The following is a 20,689-nucleotide window of genomic DNA, read 5'->3' as shown; positions in this document are numbered from 1 at the left end:
AAAGACAGACAACCATGCACACACACTCACTCCTACAGGCAATTTGGGACCGGCCAATTAACCTGAAGCGCATATGTTTGGAGGTGGGAGGAAGCCGGAGAACCCGGAGGGAACCTACGCAGACACGGGGAGAACAGACAAACTCCGCACAGAGAGGGACTCGAACCCGGACCCGCCATGTTGTGCAGCGACAGCGCTACCCACTGTGCCACCATGCCACCCAAAATAGTGTCTAATAATTGTTATTTAAAACAAAACAACCAGAAGAAGAAATACTAGATACCAAAATATCAGAAATTTTGAAAATACTGTACACCACTAAAACACAAATATTCAGACATATTATATGTAGTACTAGTGAAAGTAATTGTAGTAAATAGTAGATAGTAAATGATATTAAAAACCCATGAACACCCATGAAGATTTTCAGTGTTGCTCTAAAAGAAAACATCCTTATCAGCACCAGGAGGTCTACAACATGTGCTGCATTTTCATAACAAGGCTCCAGTGCACAATGGTGCCACTGGTGCGCTCAATTCAGGTGCACCAATTACATTGATCATCTCTTATCTCATGTTAACAAATGTAACAAATGTAAGTGGGAATTTCGGTGTAGATAAAGGCTTTCTTTATTTAAACCACAGCATAGTTTACGTTAGATAACCTTTAATGTTTATAGAAAAATAAATCTTTAAATGAAATAAAATATGTGATAAAAGAAAAGTTTTAAATTGATACAACTCCCTATTCTTGCCAGGTTATTGGATTTAAGTGTAATGTACAAGTATTTGTGGATTTCCTCTGTCCTCCTCTTCAGGAAAAAAAAAGGCAAGGGGTGAAAGGATGGGAGAGCATACAAAATAGTGTATGATATAAAACCTTCCTAAAGCCAGCATTAACATTTATGATGTTAGTACACTAGTACCTCGAGATATGATTTTAATCATATAGTTACTTAAAAACAGAAAAACAATTTATCAACCAATAGACATCCATACATTGCCTGTGCATAATTGATTATATATAATCTATGTAAAGAATCAAAGTATGAACAAAAACACATGAGGTCTTTAGAATGAGATCCAGTCTCAGCTGATGTTGTATCCATCCGCCAACTTAATGCATTGTCCGAAGCAAAAGTCGTATCTCGGATTTTGCTCATATGTCAAAGAAAAATATAGGCAGTGGAACGGCTTGTTTCCCAAAAAAACTTGTTGAGCAGCTCCAAATGAGAAAAAAAAATGAATGAAGATTTAAAGGAAACTTAAATGTGCTGGAACACCATGGCGTGATCACTGCTCTGGACTGACATCGAGCTCCAGACAAAACCCAACTGAACCCTGTGGGGTGACCATCATCAGCGTCAACGTCCTCCACCGACTCAGCTGCAGCTCTGAGCAACTCTGACGAAGGAGTGGGCTGGGGAGGAGGATTACTGCCGTAATCAATGCTGGAGGGGATACACTAATTACCGTCTGTATAAAATGTTGTACACTACAGTTCTGTCAACTAAATAAAAGAAAGGATGTTTGTTTCTTATAAAAGAAGCTTGGTGTAGTGGAAATAAGCAAATTTAAAAAGGAAAAAAGTGTCAGTCAACTGATCGAGTAGTTTATGATAAATACAGGGCTAATTCATGTTTTGACGTTAAATTTTACTGTTGTCAAAAACTACGCTAATACTCCGAGAGCCGACACATTTTCACTGTTGGCTGTAGACTTTTTCATCTTTCTGAATAGAGGTGTCAGAGGTGCAAATAAACACTTCACTCCCAATTATTTGTTGTGTAAAAACAGCAAGGGTCTCACCTCCATGCTCATGTCACTTGTTTAGAACAGCAAGTTTGTTCTGGTAATTTAAACCACATATCTCTTAGATACTAGCATATAAACAGTGGTTGTTTTGGATGACAGCATATTGATACTGGTGGAAAAATAAGTACCCAAATAGTGGTTAAATGTTCATAAACTGAGACAAAACAGCCGCTCCAAGATGAAGCCCTCCAATGACGATGTCTCTTGTTGCAAGATCAGCTTGAAAACAGGCTTGTGTATTTTACGCAGCATGTCATGACGCTGTGATTTAGATGTGCTAAAAATAAAACAGCCCAGCTGAAATTAAAATGTGTATTTTGTACAACAGGTGTGCCATGATAGAGCTGCTAGATCTGGCCTTGTGCTATTGTTTAAGAAGACAAATTAATACCAAAAGGCAAGTCTCTGATAGTATGAGGGTGCTCCTTCAAGGCTTGATCACAGAGAGCATCATCACTGCGGATGCAGCTGCTTAAAAATGCCTTTAAAAAGAAGAACAGCAGAAAAACTACCTGGTCCTGTTTTAATAATGGCACAACCAACAGATAGGAACAACCAGCTATTTGCCGTTAGTCTGATATTTCTTGATCCAAATTGTCATTGTTGTATCATCAAATCCCCTCTACTTATTGGGAATTATTGGTGGTCTTACTGGTACTGGCCAATAGAAACACATCATTAGCAATCAGTATTGGATGACACTCAATGTTGAGTTGTCAATTAGTACGGATGAATCGATCATAAGATATGTTTCGTCAGAACGTGCAGAAATGTGTCCAGATAATCAATAAAACTGAGATCACCAAGAGCGTCACAGACAGAAATTACATGAAAATAATTCTGGATAACTTAATAATTGAATAAACACTCTCACCTAAAACCGAGACAGAGAGATGACAGGAGGATACTACATGTTACGGCTTCCATCTCCGGTCAAACCCAAGTGCAGTTATACTCCAGCTTACGTCATTTCGAGTTACATCAATCTCGACTGTACATCGTTTTAAAATAAAAATACACTGAAGAATTAAAATTAACTTTACACATCATTTTACTCCACTTTACATCTGTCTGCCACAAATTTCAGAATTGTAAATCACTAGTAAATGAGAATAACAGCATAGAATATCATATCATTAGAGCACGTAGCAGCCCCCATAACTTGCAATATGGAAGAAGAGGCTGAAAATGAGCCAGCAACATTTTTCTGTACTTTATGTCTGTCCGCCACAAACACTGGAATTGTAAAATCCCTATTAAACTATTAAAAGCACATAATTTTATGTTACTTTGTGATAAATAACAATATAAACATATAATTTTATATATTACCCTGAAGCGACCCATTAGCCGCAATATGGAAGAAGCAGCTGAAGATGGGATGGCGACTTTTTTCTGTACTATATTAAGAAATAAGATTTGATTGTAAACTCAAAATCAATTCATATTAACCAAATATTATTGAAAACGTATTCATCAATAAAGTAAAGTACAGTAATGGAAATTTTCAGGTAAACCTGGAGACAAGTCAATTTGACTTGGAACCAACTAACGACATGAGCCGAGGTATACCTTTTCATTCAGACTATGTTTAAAGCGCATGTTACCCGAACCATTCAGGCAGAAGAAGTAGCACTGAGCCGTCATGAGGCAGAAAACAGACTTTCAAAGTCTATTCCTTCTCTTAAAGTGATCGATGTCAAGCCATTGCCTCTGGGCGATAAGAAGTCTCCTGTATCCCATTGTTAGAAAGGCTAATAATTATTGTTTACTAACAGCAAACAACACTTTTCTTTTCACATCAGAAGGATTTGGGATTCACGTAACTTCACTTTCCCTCACAGGCCATTCAGTTTGACAGATTTCCCAGTCTGAATAATGAATGTAATAAATTGACAAATATACAGTGTAACAGCAACATTTGAGCATCAACATGTCAACAATACCTCAAAAATATTTCTGACACGACTTCCAGAATGCCCATAATAGTTTAGAAAATGTTTTACTTTCACAACACCTCCCTACTTCTGCAGTTTCAAAACAGAAAACATAGTCAAGTCAAGCTGTAAAATATATGGTTTTAGGCACAACCACTACAGGCTGAGAAAACACAAAGCGTTACAGTAATGACTAAATAATGAAGTATCAATGAATGTAATTGCAGCTTTTCCCAAAGGCAGGTCCTCCAGATGTTGTGTTACCATATCAAACATTTTCAGGGTGCTCAGATACGCCATCATCTCTGCACCTTCTTATCACTATTACTGGCAATGAATTTGTAATTTCCATTTGCTTCAGGGAGGCTGTCATCCAGCTTCGACTCTGACACGCATGGAAAAGATGTACAATGGGGTTCATGACACATCCGGCCTCCGCTGGCAGAGAGCTTTCAGGCGGTGGAAGTCAGTGTGTTATATGGAGCAGAGGCTCCAGGGAGGAGCGTGAGCAACATGCTAAAAAGGACAAGGGCAGGAAATATCCCAAACAAAAAGTGTACACAAAAACAAGTTTCAAAAAGATGGCACAATACTTTATGCAAAGACAAACCGAGAATAAATACCATTATCCATTAAGTTGTTCTCTTGTCCTTCCTCCCCTTTTATCATCTCATTCTCCAAAACATGTTAACTCCCGATGGATGGCTAGTGGTCAATACTTAAAAGCATGATTATAAATAACAGTACTTGATGAACATTCATTGTATTAAAGTGATTGTCACAAAAGCATGCAAATAATTCTGACAAACCTTTTCCCTGCCAGTTCTATTAGTGAATTTCACATTAGATTTTAAAGATGAGTCGGTTTTTCTCTGGCAAAGCTGTAGTAATTTGTTTTAGGCTATACTGCCACTACAGTAATGAAAAAAATTTCAAATTATTTAAAATTTAGCAACTCCATCAAAACACAAACACATAGCAATGCATTATGGTAAAGATTGAATGAATTTCATAGTCATGACCTGACAAGCTCAAAAACTCTTAACTGACTCTGCCAGCTCAGAGCTTCAGGATCCTCAGATCCTCGGTTCAGAGAACAACTTTCTGCTTTCAGATGAAAACATTTACTGTTTAACATCCATCTAACCCTTTGCGTCACACTATCGCAACTCTGCGGTTGTAATGAAATGATTGATTACGTAACACAATCCACTTAATTCCCATTAAATTGAGCCTGCATCTTGCCAGCCGTCTGATTCACCACTGCATACGCCACTGATGAAACACATTGCATCATCTTAGCAACACACATTATGGACTAATAGCTGGACGTCCACTCTTGGTTAACAACAATACTAACTTTCTTCTACACTGACGCATTCATCCTTCCTGTCATGTATTCACAATCAACACAATAATGTCTGACATGAGGCTTTTAGTCTAGCTTCAGCCTGCTGTTGGAATCAAATGTAACAAAATCCAGATAGTCTGAAGTCAACCGCCTCAAGATTCATTACTTTAATACCAGTTTTTTTTTTTGGGGGGGGGGGGGGGGGTCATTGGGTGCCAGACTAAAATGGTAAATGGCAGGTTGAAGCTCTTGGGCTGCATTGTGTCCATGTACATATAGATAGAGGAAGAAGAAGGTCATTGTCCTTACCATCATCAATAAAATGACAATGATCCACTCCCTGGGAAGATGAAGATAGAGGACGTTCTACGCTGCGTTAGTAAATATAACCATTATATTATTCATCACACATGTCATTTGACTTTTGAAATTACTATGGAGAGTCAATTTTATTTTGAGAACTTGATTAATACTTTGTCCACTGCATGAGCTAAAAATAAATAATACTAAGTCATGTTCAGTGTGAGGTCTCCACCTGTTAAGCTATTTAGATTGCGATCAAACAATCATGCATGCAATGTGGCATGGATGACGGGAGTAAAAACACAGGGATGAAAAATAGGTGTGAAATAGAGGCAAAATTTCCACAATACACACCCTGAATCATTTCTAGCCAGGATGAATTTGGTGACACCTTTAATAGATCAAACATTCCAATCCAGATATTCTCAGAGAAGCAGGGTCAACTAACAAATTAAAATTTAAAAGAAGTGCATTGATAGCAATCAAGATAAATGTTTGAAAAAATCATATTGATCAGAAAACATACTGCCCAAAATTTGGCCTCGGGAATGCTTTTCAGTGGTCACATCTGTTGGTTACTGTAGCTAATTGTGTAATGTGTTTACCGTGCGGGGTGGCAGTCTTGACGATCTGTCATTCAAAGCTAAGCCATTCTGTTTATTCACGATATCACACAGAGAAAAGGTGACAAGTCAGCCCATGCCAGATAAACCAATACCAGCACAGGTTTATGTCCAAAATAGAAAATATACGGCGCACGAAGATAGGCAAAAGCATATTCACAGTAAATTAGTAAATACATGCTGGTCAGAAAACACAGCAAAAGGGGGGGGGGGGTTGTGTTCCACTCCAAGGTCTGTTAACAAGCAAAACATTCAAACAGCCTTGAGCGTTTCAGAACCAATCTTGTCTACCGCCAGCGCTCTTCTACTGAGGAGATAACTACAGTAGTCAAGTGACCTCTGACTCAGAGATGGACTCTAATCCGCTCCAATCCTGCAGAGGCACCTCCTGTCTGCTTGGGTTCTGCAATTGTGCTACGCACTCCGGTTAACTCATGATAAAATTACCTGTTAGTGATGACAATCTGCTCCATTCAATGAAAATACCTTCAAATTATCTTTCATAGCCCGCCAATAAATATCTTCCACATCCAGGCTTCGGCAGTTACATCTGGCTGATTGTGGCAATCAGTGGAGGTTGTGTGATGTGTGACACTTTATTTGAACTACTCTACTGAAACAAATGCCCAGATAACACGTTTTCGAGGAAATACATGACTAAATACATATTCTCATGATCTTGTACATACAATTACAGAAAAATTAATTTAACAGTGCCATCTATTCATTAACAAAAGCGGTATTTACTCTCATACTGAAGAGGCAAAGTTGCTACAATATGGCATAATGCCTTCAGTTATTCATTCATTATTGATTGGGATCAATCACCACAGCTCTGCATGTGCTGTAAAATAAATAAAAATAAAGGTCAATGTAGTTGTTAAGCTCTCAAATTGCAACATGCCCCAATGATCACCTTTGAATGATGTTCAAAATTGAATGGATTTTGATGAAAAAGAAAGTGAATACCTCAATATTATAACTGACTAGTTTTGACAACAATATTTCTGTGTAGGTTCTTAGTCATCCAGGTCAGGGTTATCCAAAGTTGTTTCAATCAATCCACTGGACTTTGAGAAAGTTTCTTGAAAACATTTCACCTCTCATCCAAGAGACTTCGTCAGTTCTGAAGGTGGCTGGTCTAGCCCCAGTTTATTAACCCTGTAGGGTGTGGTCAGTGCTATTCACATTTCAACAACCGTATAGTTGAAACCTGTCTGGCTCCTCAATGATGGTTGATGGTGGTGCCAGGGGGTGTCAAAGGGGGTCGTTGAAATGCGAGTTTCACCGAACCTTAATATACTAATGAGGGTCATTAGCATGAGACACATCACCTGGGTTAATTTGCTGAGACATTCTTTTTGGAAGTTTTGAAAGGACCTGATTGTAAATGGGTGAAAGGTGATGTCACAGACCACCCCCCCTTTTCAGAGATGGCTTCTCCACTTTGACATGGATAGCTTCTTTCACTCCTCTCTCAAACAATCTGTCCTTCCTGTTCAAGATCTGAACATCAGTATCCTGAAATGAGTGTCTCTCTTCCTGGGGGTGAAGGAAGACTGCCGAGTTTGGACCTGATGAATTGGCTCTTTTGTGTTGAGCCATGTGCTTGTGTAGTGGTTATTTGGTTTTCCCTATGTAGACATTTGAGCTTTCCTCGCTGAATTTGATATACCAGATTGCTTTTCTGACTGTGTGGTGTGGGGTCTTTCGGGTGGACCAGTCTTTGTCTGAGGGTGTTGCCTGGCTTGAAATACAGGGTAAACTAGGCATGTCAAAGTGGAGAAGCCATCTCTTAACAGGGGGATTGGTCTTTGACATCACCTTTCGCCCATTTACAATCAGCAACCTTCAGAGCTGACAAAGCCTCTTGGATGAGAGATGAAACGTTCACAAAACTTTCTCAAAGTTTCGTGAACATTTCTTTGAATTTGACAACAGTAGTTTTAAAAAACCACAGCTTAGACAAAATCAAATGCAACTGGTCGATTTTGACTCACTAACTAGCAACAATAAAACAAATGATCACTTGCTCTGAAGGGTTCTGTTGGGTTTGTCTGCCTGTAAAAGCGCTTTGAAATGTCTTGATTTGAGTAAGCGCTTTATAAATTAAAAGCTAATTGATTGATTGAAACTATTTCTACTCATCTCACATAACACATACATTGGCCCAAGCCCCTGTATTCAATGGACATAGTTAGTGCTGCCATATTATTACAAGACGTGCCATGTTGGTCTCTATTTTTGGAAATGCCTATTACATAATTTTAGATTAGACTGCATGACTGAAAATGAAATGAGTCTCATTCCCTTCCCCAGTGTTATGACTTTCTAAGTATTCCTTATCCTTGTAGTATGTCTTCTTCTTTTCCTTTCGGCTTTTCTCTTCAGGGGTCGCCACAGCGAATCCATTTCCTCCATCTAGCCCTGCCCTTTGAATCCTCTTCTCTCACACCAACTACCTTCATGTCTTCCCTCATTACATCCATAAACCTCCTCTTTGGTCTTCCTCTAGGCCTCCTGCCTGGCAGTTCAAAACTCAGCATCCTTCTACCAATATATTCACTATCTCTCCTCTGGACATGTCCAAACCATCTCAGTCTGGAATCTCTGACTTTATCTACAAAACCTCTAACATGTGCTGTCCCTCTGATGTACTCATTCCTGATCCTATCCTTCCTGGTCACTCCCAGAGAGAACCTCAGCATCTTCATCTCTGCTACCTCCAGCTCTGCCTCCTGTCTTTTCCTCAGTGACACTGTCTCTAGACCAAACAACATCGCTGGTCTCACCACAGTTTTGTACACCTTTCCTCTCATTTTAGCTGAAACTCTTCTATCACACATCACACCTGACACTTTCCTCCACCCGTTCCATCCTGCCTGTACACGCTTTTTCACCTCTTTTCCACACTCTCCATTGCTCTGGACTGTTGAGCCTAAGTACTTAAAATCCTCCACCTTCTTGATCTTTTCTCCCTGTAACCTCACTCTTCCACTTGGGTCCCTCTGATTCACACACATGTACTCTGTCTTACTGCGGCTAACCTTCATTCCTCTCCTTTCCAGGACAAACCTCCACCTCTCTAGCTTCTCTTCCACCTGTTCCCTGCTCTCACTACAGATCACAATGTCATCTGCAAACATCATAGTCCATGGAGATTCCTGTCTAACCTCGTCTGTCAGCCTGTCCATCACCATAGCAAACAAGAAGGGGCTCAGAGCTGATCCCTGATGCAGTCCCACCTCCACCTTGAACTCCTCTGTCACACCTACAGCACACCTCACCACTGTCTTACAGTCCTCATACATGTCCTGCACTGCTCTAACATACTTCTCTGCCACTCCAGACTTCCTCATACAATACCACAGTTCCTCTCTGGGCACCCTGTCATAAGCTTTCTCCAGATCTACAAAAACACAATGCAGCTCCCTCTGGCCTTCTCTGTATTTCTCTATCAACATCCTCAAAGCAAATACTGCATCTGTAGTACTCTTTTTTGGCATGAAACCATACTGCTGCTCACAAATGTTCACTTCTGCCCTTAGTCTAGCTTCCACTACTCTCTCCCATAACTTCATTGTATGGCTCATCAGCTTTATTCCTCTGTAGTTGCCACAACTCTGCACATCTCCCTTGTTCTTATCCTTGTAGTATGTAAAAATCCTAATACTGAAACATGCATCCATTAAATATAATCAAATTCTGAGTGATCCATGGAGCTATAGGCTACTAAATTAATTTAAAGGGTTTTTTCCATCCATCCATCCATCTTCTGATTTGCTTCTTCCACTTTTGACAGGTCACACTGGTTTGCTCCATTCCATCCTAGCTGACTTATGGGTGAGAGGTGGGGGACACTCAAGTGTAATGCCGGTGAACTGCGGAGTCACATAAAAGACAATCACTCATGCACACACAGAGGAGGAGGTGAGATGAAGCTGAAGAACCTGCAGAGAGCTCAGGCGGACATGGTGAGAACATGGAAACTCTGCACAGGCCAGGACTCAAACCCAGTGCCTTCTAGCTGTGAGGCGACAGCGATACTCACTGCGCCACCGTACCACCCTTAAAGGGCTTTAATTATACTAAATATTTTCATGAGCAAGCAAGTTTTCTATGGATAGAGTGCTTTTGTCGCTTCTAAAGAGTTTGCAGCTTCTGTGAAAGATTCCTCACTGAATATTAAAGAGTGATTTCACTGTGGTGAACATATAACAAAGCGGATATATGTACGGTTGTTGAAAGGGTTAAAATATACTTAAGGGGCTGTTAAAATGCTCCTGTAAGCTGCTAAAGTACATCCTGTCATTGTGAGTCACTGACACCATTTCAAAGTAGATCCCGTACATTGGATTGATCTAAAACGACTATATCTGCTATCACTCCCTAGGAGCTGTGCCTTCCTACTGTGATCTAATTAGAGATTAAAATAAGCTTTTTTGCAGAACGAAGTGTCACTTGACTACTTTGATTTTTCTTTTTCTTTTTTAGAATAACGTGTCCTGACTTTTTATAGGCTGTCAAAATTTCCACTCTATATAGAAGAACAAGAAATAATAAGAGAGTGAATGTATTAAAAGAAATCCTATGGCCTAGCAATCTTAAGTGTTTCTTCTCTGTGATGATGTATCCTATAGCATTTCAATAATGAATGCACCATGATGAGCATGGATGAACACACACAATGCTTCTTTTTTTTTTACACCATGTGAAAGAAGCGGTGAGCTAAATTACAGCCAGCAGCATATTGCTTTAGCCTAGTAAGTTGAGACATGGACTTATGTTCTAAAATCAGACTTATTGTCACCTTGCTGTCAGCCTGCTGTACTGTTTGAGTCAAGAATAATTGCTAGTATTTCTATTAATTGGTACATGTGGGCTGCAGCACGACCGCACTTCAGCGCACTTTCGTGAAACACACAAGTGCTTTAAACAGTCTATAAGAATGTGGGAAAACGTAATACAGATATAAGGGGGTTTAATATTAGTGTGGGGAGGGTTCAAAAACGTCTAAATTACCATAAAGTAAAAAATTGTTTGTCGCTATATCATTGAATTTCATTTTTCACGGGTGGTCCTGGAACGCATTAACCGCGAGTAACAATGAATGACTGTATTTCAAACTCTGTTGTTTACAGTACATACAGCCAGCTCTGCCAAGACTGAGGTAAACAATCATATTTAAAGTGATCATACCTATGAATGTTTGTCATCTGGGTTTTCAAGCCATCAAAAAAAAAAATCAAGTCAAGTCGACCAGATTCTCAATCAAAGTGTGCCCATGTCCACTGAGACTGACTGCTCTGCCCCAGTTAGTTCCTTGTTAATAAGAACTTGCTAGAATTACATTGCTCGTACTTAAAAGTCTGCACTGGCTGTCTACTGATTATTTTCTCTTTGCATACCTCTGCCAACCTTACCCATATAGAAGATAAAACAAAGCCTTTATTGTCACTATACATGGTATAATGAGATTTGGGCAACTCCTCACAGTGCAATAATGTAACAGTAGAAAGAATAAGAATAAATACATTACAAATACAAGTACCGTATATACGGATTTAATGGGTTTATGGATGAATGGATTTAATTTAATTTAATTTAAATTTAATTTTATACTGTTTTTTTTAATACTGTTTTATATGTTAATTAAATTTTATACTGTTTATATTTAAATTTTATACTGTTTATATTTAAATTTTATACTGTTTATATTTTAATAATGTTATATTTTTTAAATTTTATACTGTTTATATTTTAATTTTATACTGTTTATATTTTAGTTATAGTTTAGTATATAAGTCCTGTTAGTGCTGCATGTGTCTGTCAGTGTAGTGTATGTCTTGTGGTATGTCCTGTGATGTCAGTGTTTCTTTTTCTCCTGGTGTTTATCCAGTATTATTCGTTATGTAATGCCTGAGCAGTGGATATATACAATTTCCTCCGGGATTAATATGTGAAGACACAAGTAAACATTGAGTCATATTTTGTATGACTGTAAGTTTTACTTGAACTAGAAGACATTTTAACTTTGACTTAGACACTGTGATTATAATAAATTTGATTCTTGGTATTAGTCAATGTTTACTTGTAAGTTTTACTTGCTATTACAGCAAGCCGCTGTCTTGGACACAGAATGTGGCTTTTTGTGGCTTACTCAATTCTTTTACACTGAGCCACAGTGGCTTAGTCATGCTAGCTCCTGGTGCAAGCCCAGAGTGAGGACAGGCCGAAGAATTTCTCTTTCTCTGTTCTCTCTAGACAGAGATGACGACTCTGTCCGACTTTCAAATTACTTTGCTCCACTTGAGACGCTAACTAAGCTAGTGGTTACAGATTCACACTTTTCCCAGTCTGCTCCAACATGAAGAGAAAGTGTCAAATGCTCCCTATGACCCCATTATCCCATGGAAAGCCCATGTCACCCTTCCCCTCCAGCAATACTCCCTGCAGCCTGTAACTATCCTCCCAAAGCAGAACAGTGGACACTGCTGTGTTTTGTATTGATGTCCTCTGTACAGTCAATTGCTTATTTTTCTTGTCAGATGATTACACAATGTCAGATGGAGGGTACCTTCATGTCCATCCAAAAGCTAAGGTCAAGAGCAAATCCATTAACATTCAAATTAACATTTATTAATCTACTACTCTATTTAGATCATTATGGCACAAATAATACACAGAATTAGTCCATGAGCCGGAATTTGCATTTCCCATTTGTAATTAATCGATCAGTCCATTTGTTCTTGTGTTGTGTACACTATGGTGATGTAACTCTGAAATAATGCCCTGCTATTAGAATTTATTTAGTGTTTGCCTTGCTGTCCTGTCATAATCAACTTTATTTCAACATGGAAATGTTCGCAACAACTAAGTTAGTACGAAATAGTATTTACAAAAAATGGACAAAATCCTAGCCTTTGTCAGAAGTATTTGCTCCACCACTTTTACTTTGTTCTGATTGGACAACTCTGAATTTCAGTCTCTGTTCTGGTTATATGTATGTCTATTGCCTTTCGGTAATTTGGCAGCAACTTCCACTCTCTCAACACTACTATTCATTCAAGTCCGATTCAAAACCAAGTAAACCAAATACCATGAGCAATGTGTTTGCCTGGTTTCGGTTTATGAATGGATGGTACTCAATTTCCTCCTATATCTACAAATCTAGAAGTGCTACTACAAATTGCTTCACATATTAACACATGTCAAGTCATCATTCTGTCTCAAGCAAGCTGCGACTTCACTTCCATCATTCCCTGGGGCTAAGAATCATACATTCTAGAAAGATACATTTTCTAAAAGTTAATTAAATTGACACTGATTGTTGTTCGATGAAGGTAAAGGATCTCCTGAACAATCCAAAGCATGTCATCATAAAATTAATATTTAAAAGTGCTTCAAGAGATGCAAAAGAAGTAACAATATACTGTAGGGGAACCTTCTACAGCAATCCCCACAGAATAACATTAATGGAGCAGCAATAAACAGGAATGACTGACCAATACACAAGTTAAACTAACTCTTTATGGAGGAGAATACACCAGTGTTCAGTCTGGGTCTGTGCCCATTCAGCACCTTGGACAACGACAAATTTCCCCGGAGCAAACAGGGGCAGAGAAGCTGCTCTCCACGCCTGAAGATGTCACATTAATGACACAACAGAGCATTCTCCCTTCCCTCATTTGTTATTCTAAAACAGGCTTTCAACATAATTAATTGATCAATACAGTTAACTGTAAAAAAAAAAGAAAAAAAACAGATTGTTAATCTCATCTGCCAGGCATGCTATTATATTGTATTTCAGTAGAGTGAGGATGAAACTAGTGTCCTTGTCTGGGTTTGGAAACGATAATGGATCAAAAAGACATCTGGAGATTGGGACTACTATATATCAAATCATGAAATAAGCATTGTGTTTGAGGCCTAATCCTCATTTATACACTACAGGTAGTGACAAAGGACACTGATGACTCCGCTGCTAGAAAAAAAATATGTTTGATATGGATAGACCAAACTGGCCTTATAGGTGTACGTGAGAAAACTGAAAGGAAAATGTGCTTAAAAAGCAATTATGAGATGCACACCTTTAAGGCCCCTTCAAAGCATGACATTCAGTTGAAATGTGTCCAGCAGTTTTTGGAGAAGGATATGTGAGTAGACAATTCCCTGTTAAGAACAGATTGTCAAGGGTAACATTATATACCCCCAGAGGCATGATAAAAAGACACCTATCTGGGCTGCCAGTCCTGGTCAAATGATTTCCAGCCCTGAAGACTTTTCAAACACAACCCTGGTATTCAGATCCCTACGTCCTTTCACTGACAACTCATAAGGTAGAAAATGTACATCAAGATAGAGTTTATCACAAATAAACACATTCATTGTTTCCCCAGTCAAACAAACCCAACGACGACTAAAATGTGATTGTACTTTTGCACCCATCACGCCCCATCACTTAAATCTACCCATTCTGTAATCATCTCATTCATTAGTAGACAACCTTTTTTTTCTTTGAAACAAACAAAAAAATAGTTCATGCAAGTCAATGACAAGAGCTATGGATTATCTTGAGCAACAGGGTCATGATTTCTGAAAGAGATAGCACTGATTTTTTTTTTCTTTTGGCATCTAGTTCTCTTCCATTATAGAGAAAGTACTTTGATATCTCCACAACTGTAGAGGAAAAAAAGTGCATTTTTGATTTCCTGATGAACTATCCCTGTGTGAAGTACAAGCAGTGTGTAGAGCAGTCTCCCTGACATCTAGCATTTAATTTATAGTAGAAAATCTAGTCAGGCATTGACTTTGTCTCATAGAGAAAATGATTCAGATAGGAGACCATGAATAGTAAATAATCCAGAATTCCTCACAGTGTGGGCCTGTACATTCAAATTGATGAATGACAAGTCAACACTGTTTTAATTTCATGATTACACTAAGACCTTAGCCTGTTTACCTTGTGGTATTAGGTCAGCAGGACTGCAGTATTTAGCTATAAAAATATGTCCATGAAACAGGTTACAAAACTAGTCTTGTCTCCCAGGCATCTTTGTTCAGTGCTGCATCTAACTATTTTGGTTCTCTTCAATTAAACCATATTAATATTAATCCCTAATACACACATTCAAAACTCAAAGGAAAGACATAAGATTTCTCCCACATGGAGGCTACGCACTGAAAAAAAACCAAAAAACTCCTAACCCAGATCTGTGCCTCCTCTGTCAGCAACCCTTTGGAGAGGATGCTTACTTTCCTCCCACAGCATTTCATGGGGTCACATGCAAGTGCAATGTCATCGTTTTTTGTCTTAGGCAACGTATATCCTCTCATCTCATCCAGACCTGGATCTGTCGGATCTACTCCTCATCACTTAAGAGTCACATCCTAACTGGAACCAAATCACAACCTCTCCCCTGCTTCTGCCATTACTGGATAAAAACTCTGACATCCGTCAGATTTAAGTTATATGATGTGCAAGATATACTTTAAAACTCCACCAAGTCCACAGTCTGATTCATAGCAAAAGAGTATTTCACTGCTAGTTTCATGGTTAAAATAACATGAATCTGCTGAAATTACTGGTCTGAATCAATACAATAACCCAAACATGCATGGCTATGACTTCCCAGAAATTGACTCGCAAGCCAGCGGTTGTCATTTTCAATCATCAGCTCCATTCTGAAACACATTCTGATAAAGTATAAAAAAAATACTCTAAAGCTGTGCAGTGGCCTGTAGTAGATGAGGGGGAAAAAAACAGGAAATGGATGTGAAATGATTCATGCGCTTGTCTATCTGGCTTTAAGGCCGACTGGCAGAGCACTGCTTGACAGACCAAGGCTCTGTTTAGTTTGCAGGTTTAGCTAAAACCAAGATTTAAAAAGCAGATTTCTAATCCTAGCACCCAGTTTACTGCTGCTAACCCAGTGGCAGTGACCCCATGAGTGGATGAGATCATATACCTAAGACGTTCATTATAAATGTTTAAAAAATTGAGTAAAGCCCAAAGTCCTTATAATAGTTTTTATTTCCATGTATTGGGAACACTGCACATTATATTCTAAATCAAAACATGAAGAAAAAAGGAGAAATTCTTTAATTACTTTACAGAAAATGAAGAAAAATGAACATTGGGCTGCTCAAAAAAATAGCAGTGTCTGAAATTTACTTTACAAACTCAAATATTTACTGTATAAACTGAAAAATATCCAGGATTCAGCATTCCTATGAATCACAAGACTAATATTTAGTTGTATAGCCACTGTTTCTGAGAACCTCTTCACATCTGTGTTGCATGGAGTCGACCAACTTCTGACATCTGTGAACAGGTATTCCAGCCCAGGATGATTTGACAATGTTCCATATTGCCTCTGCATTTCTTGGTTTTGCCTCAGAAACAGCATTTTTAATGTCACCCCACAAGTTTTCTATCGGATTAAGGTCCGGGGATTGGCTGGCCACTCCATGATTTTCATTTTGCTGGTCTGGAACCAAGAAGCTGCTCGCTTACTGGTGTGTTTGGGGTCGTTGTCTTGTTGAAACACCCATTTCAAGGGCATTTCCTCTTCAGCATAAGGCACCATGACCTCTTCAAGTATTTTGATGTATCCAAACTGATCCATGATCCCTGGTATGCGATAAATAGGCCCAACACCATAGTAAGAGAAACATCCCCATATCATGATGCTTGCACCACCATGCTTCACTGTCTTCAGAGTGTACTGTGGCTTGAATTCAGTGTTTGGGGTTCGTCTGACAAACTGTCTGCGGCCTTTAGACCCAAAGAGAACAATCTTACTCTCAACTGTCCACAAAATGTTTCTCCATTTCCCTTTTGGCCAGCCAATGTGTTCTTTGGCAAATTGTATCCTCTTCAGCACGTCTTTTTTTAACAGTGGGACTTTGCGGGGGCTTCTTGCTGATAGATTAGCTTCACACCGGCATTTTCTAATTGTCACAGTACTCACAGGTAACTTCAGACTGTCTTTGATCATCCTGGAGCTGATCATTGGCTGAATTTTCACCATTCTGGCTATTCTTCGATCCATTCGAATGGTAGTCTTCCATTTTCTTCCACGTCTCTTTGGTTTTGCTTTCCATTTTAAAGCACTGGAGATCATCATTTTAGCCGAGCAGCCCATCATTTTCTGCACTTCTTTATACATTTTCCCTTCATTAATCAACATTTTAGTCAAAGTACGTTTTTCTTCTGAACAATGTCTTGAACAATCCATTTTTCTCAGATTTTCTGAGAGAAATGCATGAGCAACATGTGCTGGCTTCAACCTTAAATAAGGGCCACCTGATTGACACCTGTTTTTTCACAGATTGAATGACTTCACTAACTGAACTCCACACTGCTATTTTTTGAACACGCCCCTTCAATTCATTATTTAATTACACAGACTCGGGAGCATACATATCATGAATATTGGCTCTGTTGGTTTTCTATGACCCTACTACAGCACCTGGTAAATTATTTGCCATGCAGTAATATAATTTCTACCAAAAACAGGTTATTCATGTTGGACTGCTATTATTTTGAACACAACTGTACATTATATTTACTGAATAGTATGTATTATCTTTTTCTCCAGTGATATAAGATTTTGTTATGCTTTTATTCTTCCCTACAAACAACAAGAACTGAATTACAAAACACAGGAACCATAAAGCAGAACCCGAATCAAAGTGAGAATCATCATAATCCAAAGATGCCCACTGTAATAAGGAACCTGTTTCCAAAAGTTTTTATTTTCAAGGCCTCAAAATGCTGTTGTCACGTAAACAAAAAGACAAAAATGTCGAAAATTACATGCAACAACCGTTGTTGTGTTACTGACCCCTGAGTCTTAAGTTTGCAAATGAACATGGCCGACTTACCGCTACTGCTACTTTAACTTTAATGATACAACAAAACCCTTCCCTTATATGATGGTTATAATCAAATGTCAGATTCTATTTGCTGTGTATTATCTCCTTTAGGAGCACCAATCAATCAACTTTTATTTATAAAGCGTTTAAACACATCAAGACATTTCAAAGTACTTTTGTATCCCATCCCATGATCGCATGAAGTGAAGTAATGATACGACAAGAATACAACTGATGACAATAATACGACAATTACATACATCCTTCATTCCATGACAAAAAAAGTAAGGTGCAGATTTCTTATCTGTGTTTAATATTGTATAATTTTACACTGAAAAGCTGTTTGGTTGCTAGCTGCGAAAAAAGCTATTCGGAGAACTTGACTGGTGTAAATGGACATTGTGTTTTTGTTTTTTAGGAGCTAAAAAAACAAAACAAAAATACCAACCACCAAACTTTACAACCAGCACTAAACAACTGTGTATTTCCATAGCAGCCTCCCTGCAAGTCATGATTATTATGAAATGAGACAATGATCTCATTAGGCTGGGCATTCACTGTAGAGGTCTGAGCTTGTAATTGTGTACACTGTAAATTAATTGCATGTGGTCATGCAGATGATTGGGGGTTGGGGACAAACAGGCTTTTCTTTGAAATATTTAACAACTATATCCAGCCCAGCAGATATATAATCCATAATAGAACCTGTTAACAACCGTCATAACAGGATCATTGAGGTCCACCTTTGCTTTTACAGCTTGGAATGCTCTGAAAAGATTACAATTATGCAAAACATGTCCCTCCAACAGAGCAGAGGATCTTTAAGATGCAGGCCATGGCTGCTCAATTTTTTCCCCCTCAGATCTCGTTTATTGCTTTCAAAAATGGATTTTGTGAAAAGGTTCACCAGTTGTAAACTTACTAGTGTCAAATTTGTGAAATTTATTTCAGCATGCATGAGCAATAACTGAATTTGATTATAAATTTTAATTTCTACATTAAAATTTTCAATTAAAAAAGAAAAAAATCATGCAACAAGGGCTCCACTCTCTCTGTGGTTTCATTCACTCCATGAGGAACGCCCCCTGCATACACTGGATTGCACATAAAGGATTAAAAGGCGATCCCACGTAAACACTGATCCTGAGTGGAGTTGGAAGTACCACTGCAACCCATCACATTACTGAATTCAATTTTAAAAATGCAAAGGCTATTAACCATATCATTTCACACAAAATTGGACTTACATAACACATTTTACCAAGTCAGTGGATCTCATTTCAAAGCCTTTTATTGTAGCATCAGATTACATAACACATGATTCAGGGTAGAAGTTGCTCTTGCTCTGCATGAGTGTGCCAGAGCGCAGATGAACCAATGCATCCCCTGAAGGACCCTCGCTGCCCTGTCTGCATGGGGACATCTATTATCAATACCTGTCCTCCATTCCCATCACACCTGGACGCACTGACGGCTGTATTTGAAAAAAAAATGTTTTATTTATTTGTACATTTTATTTTGCACAACATATCTTTAACTGAGAGAACGTGACTCAACCCACAAAGATGCGTGCGTGTGTGCGTGTGTGTGTAAATACAGGGAACCCAGCGTCACTCTCCATCAACAACAAACATGTCCCATCCAGGACAAGACCAGTACACAAGACAACTAAAATGAATATAAATAAATAAATACATATGTCACATTTCCACTCATAAAACATCTCCACTCATTGCTGAGCAATTTTTAAAAAAACCTGTCCTCGTTGAGCATCGCGTCTTACTCAATGCACAATAAGGCTTTGTCAGCGCACAGGCTGGTCACGCAAAGACCACCGTTATTATCGTCATACACCCCCCACACTGACTGTGTCTGTGTGTCCGGAGGAAAATGGTTCCTTCAACGCAACGAGCAGAAAACCCGTCTTCACTTCAAACACACACCACCCTGCTGCCAGGAAGCTAATTAGCAGCAGTCACCGCGCTGTTACCGCTGCATCTGCTAGAAACGGAGCGCCTGCGGGCGGATGGAGAGGGACGACCTGAGGGGGGAGTGGATGCCTTCGGTCCTGACCACTAGTAAAGGTTAGGAATAAAATACTCAGCGCGAAAACAAAGGGATGCCGTTCAAAAAGCATGTGCGAGTGCACAAGAAGAGGACTCTTACCTGTACAGCCCACGAGAAGCGAGGCTAGGAAAATATCCCTTAACTGGACCATCGCAAATCCTGAGTAACGTGAGCGTTTCAAGGCGTAGCTAACGTTAAATCTCCGCTCGGTCCCTACTCCGTTGTCTTCGACTTTCCTGCCTATTTTAGCAACTGTTCATCCTAATCTAAATATTTCTCAGCTGGTCGGTGATAACTGTCAGCAGCAGCGTCATTGATGACAAGCTGCAGCCAGAGATTAGCGGTGATGAGCGCCAGTGCCTGTTCAAAGTCTGACTGACAAGTAGAGCCTCCTCACATACGTGAATTCATCCGCACGGGCGGAATAAACACGACCAGTTAAATAGTGCGCGCATCTAAAAGAAAAACATGGTCACGGTTGATGCCCGGAATAACAATAATAATAATAATAATTAAGGGTTAATCGTTTACTCAGTAACTTATTATAGATTATGCTTGATAAGAACAACAACCAAAACAATATTTTATATTTTATTTTATAAATATATAAAATATGAATATTTTCCAATATGATATATGATAGGTTTATATATTGTTTGTACGTGAACAATATATGTATAATTTATATATATATATATATATATATATATATAT

At 38.8% G+C, this 20,689-nt stretch overlaps 1 protein-coding gene across 10 annotated transcripts in view; it reads right to left on the bottom strand.

The window, feature by feature from the left end:
- ncam1b (neural cell adhesion molecule 1b) overlaps window positions 1-20,333 on the bottom strand; it is an 85,861-nt gene extending 65,528 nt beyond the window's left edge. For all 10 annotated transcript variants that reach the window (XM_068316766.1, XM_068316775.1, XM_068316769.1 and 7 more), the window contains exon 1: window positions 20,075-20,333. In XM_068316766.1, coding sequence (XP_068172867.1) covers window positions 20,075-20,126 — 52 coding nt within the window. In that variant the 5' untranslated portion in view covers window positions 20,127-20,333. The remainder of the gene's footprint in view (window positions 1-20,074) is intronic.
- Between the last annotated feature and the right edge of the window lie 356 nt (window positions 20,334-20,689).

Source organism: Antennarius striatus, chromosome 6, assembly GCF_040054535.1.
Source record: "Antennarius striatus isolate MH-2024 chromosome 6, ASM4005453v1, whole genome shotgun sequence".
Lineage (NCBI taxonomy): Eukaryota > Metazoa > Chordata > Actinopteri > Lophiiformes > Antennariidae > Antennarius > Antennarius striatus.
Note: the sequence above shows the minus strand (reverse complement) of the source record. Positions and strands in the feature narration are given on the sequence as shown.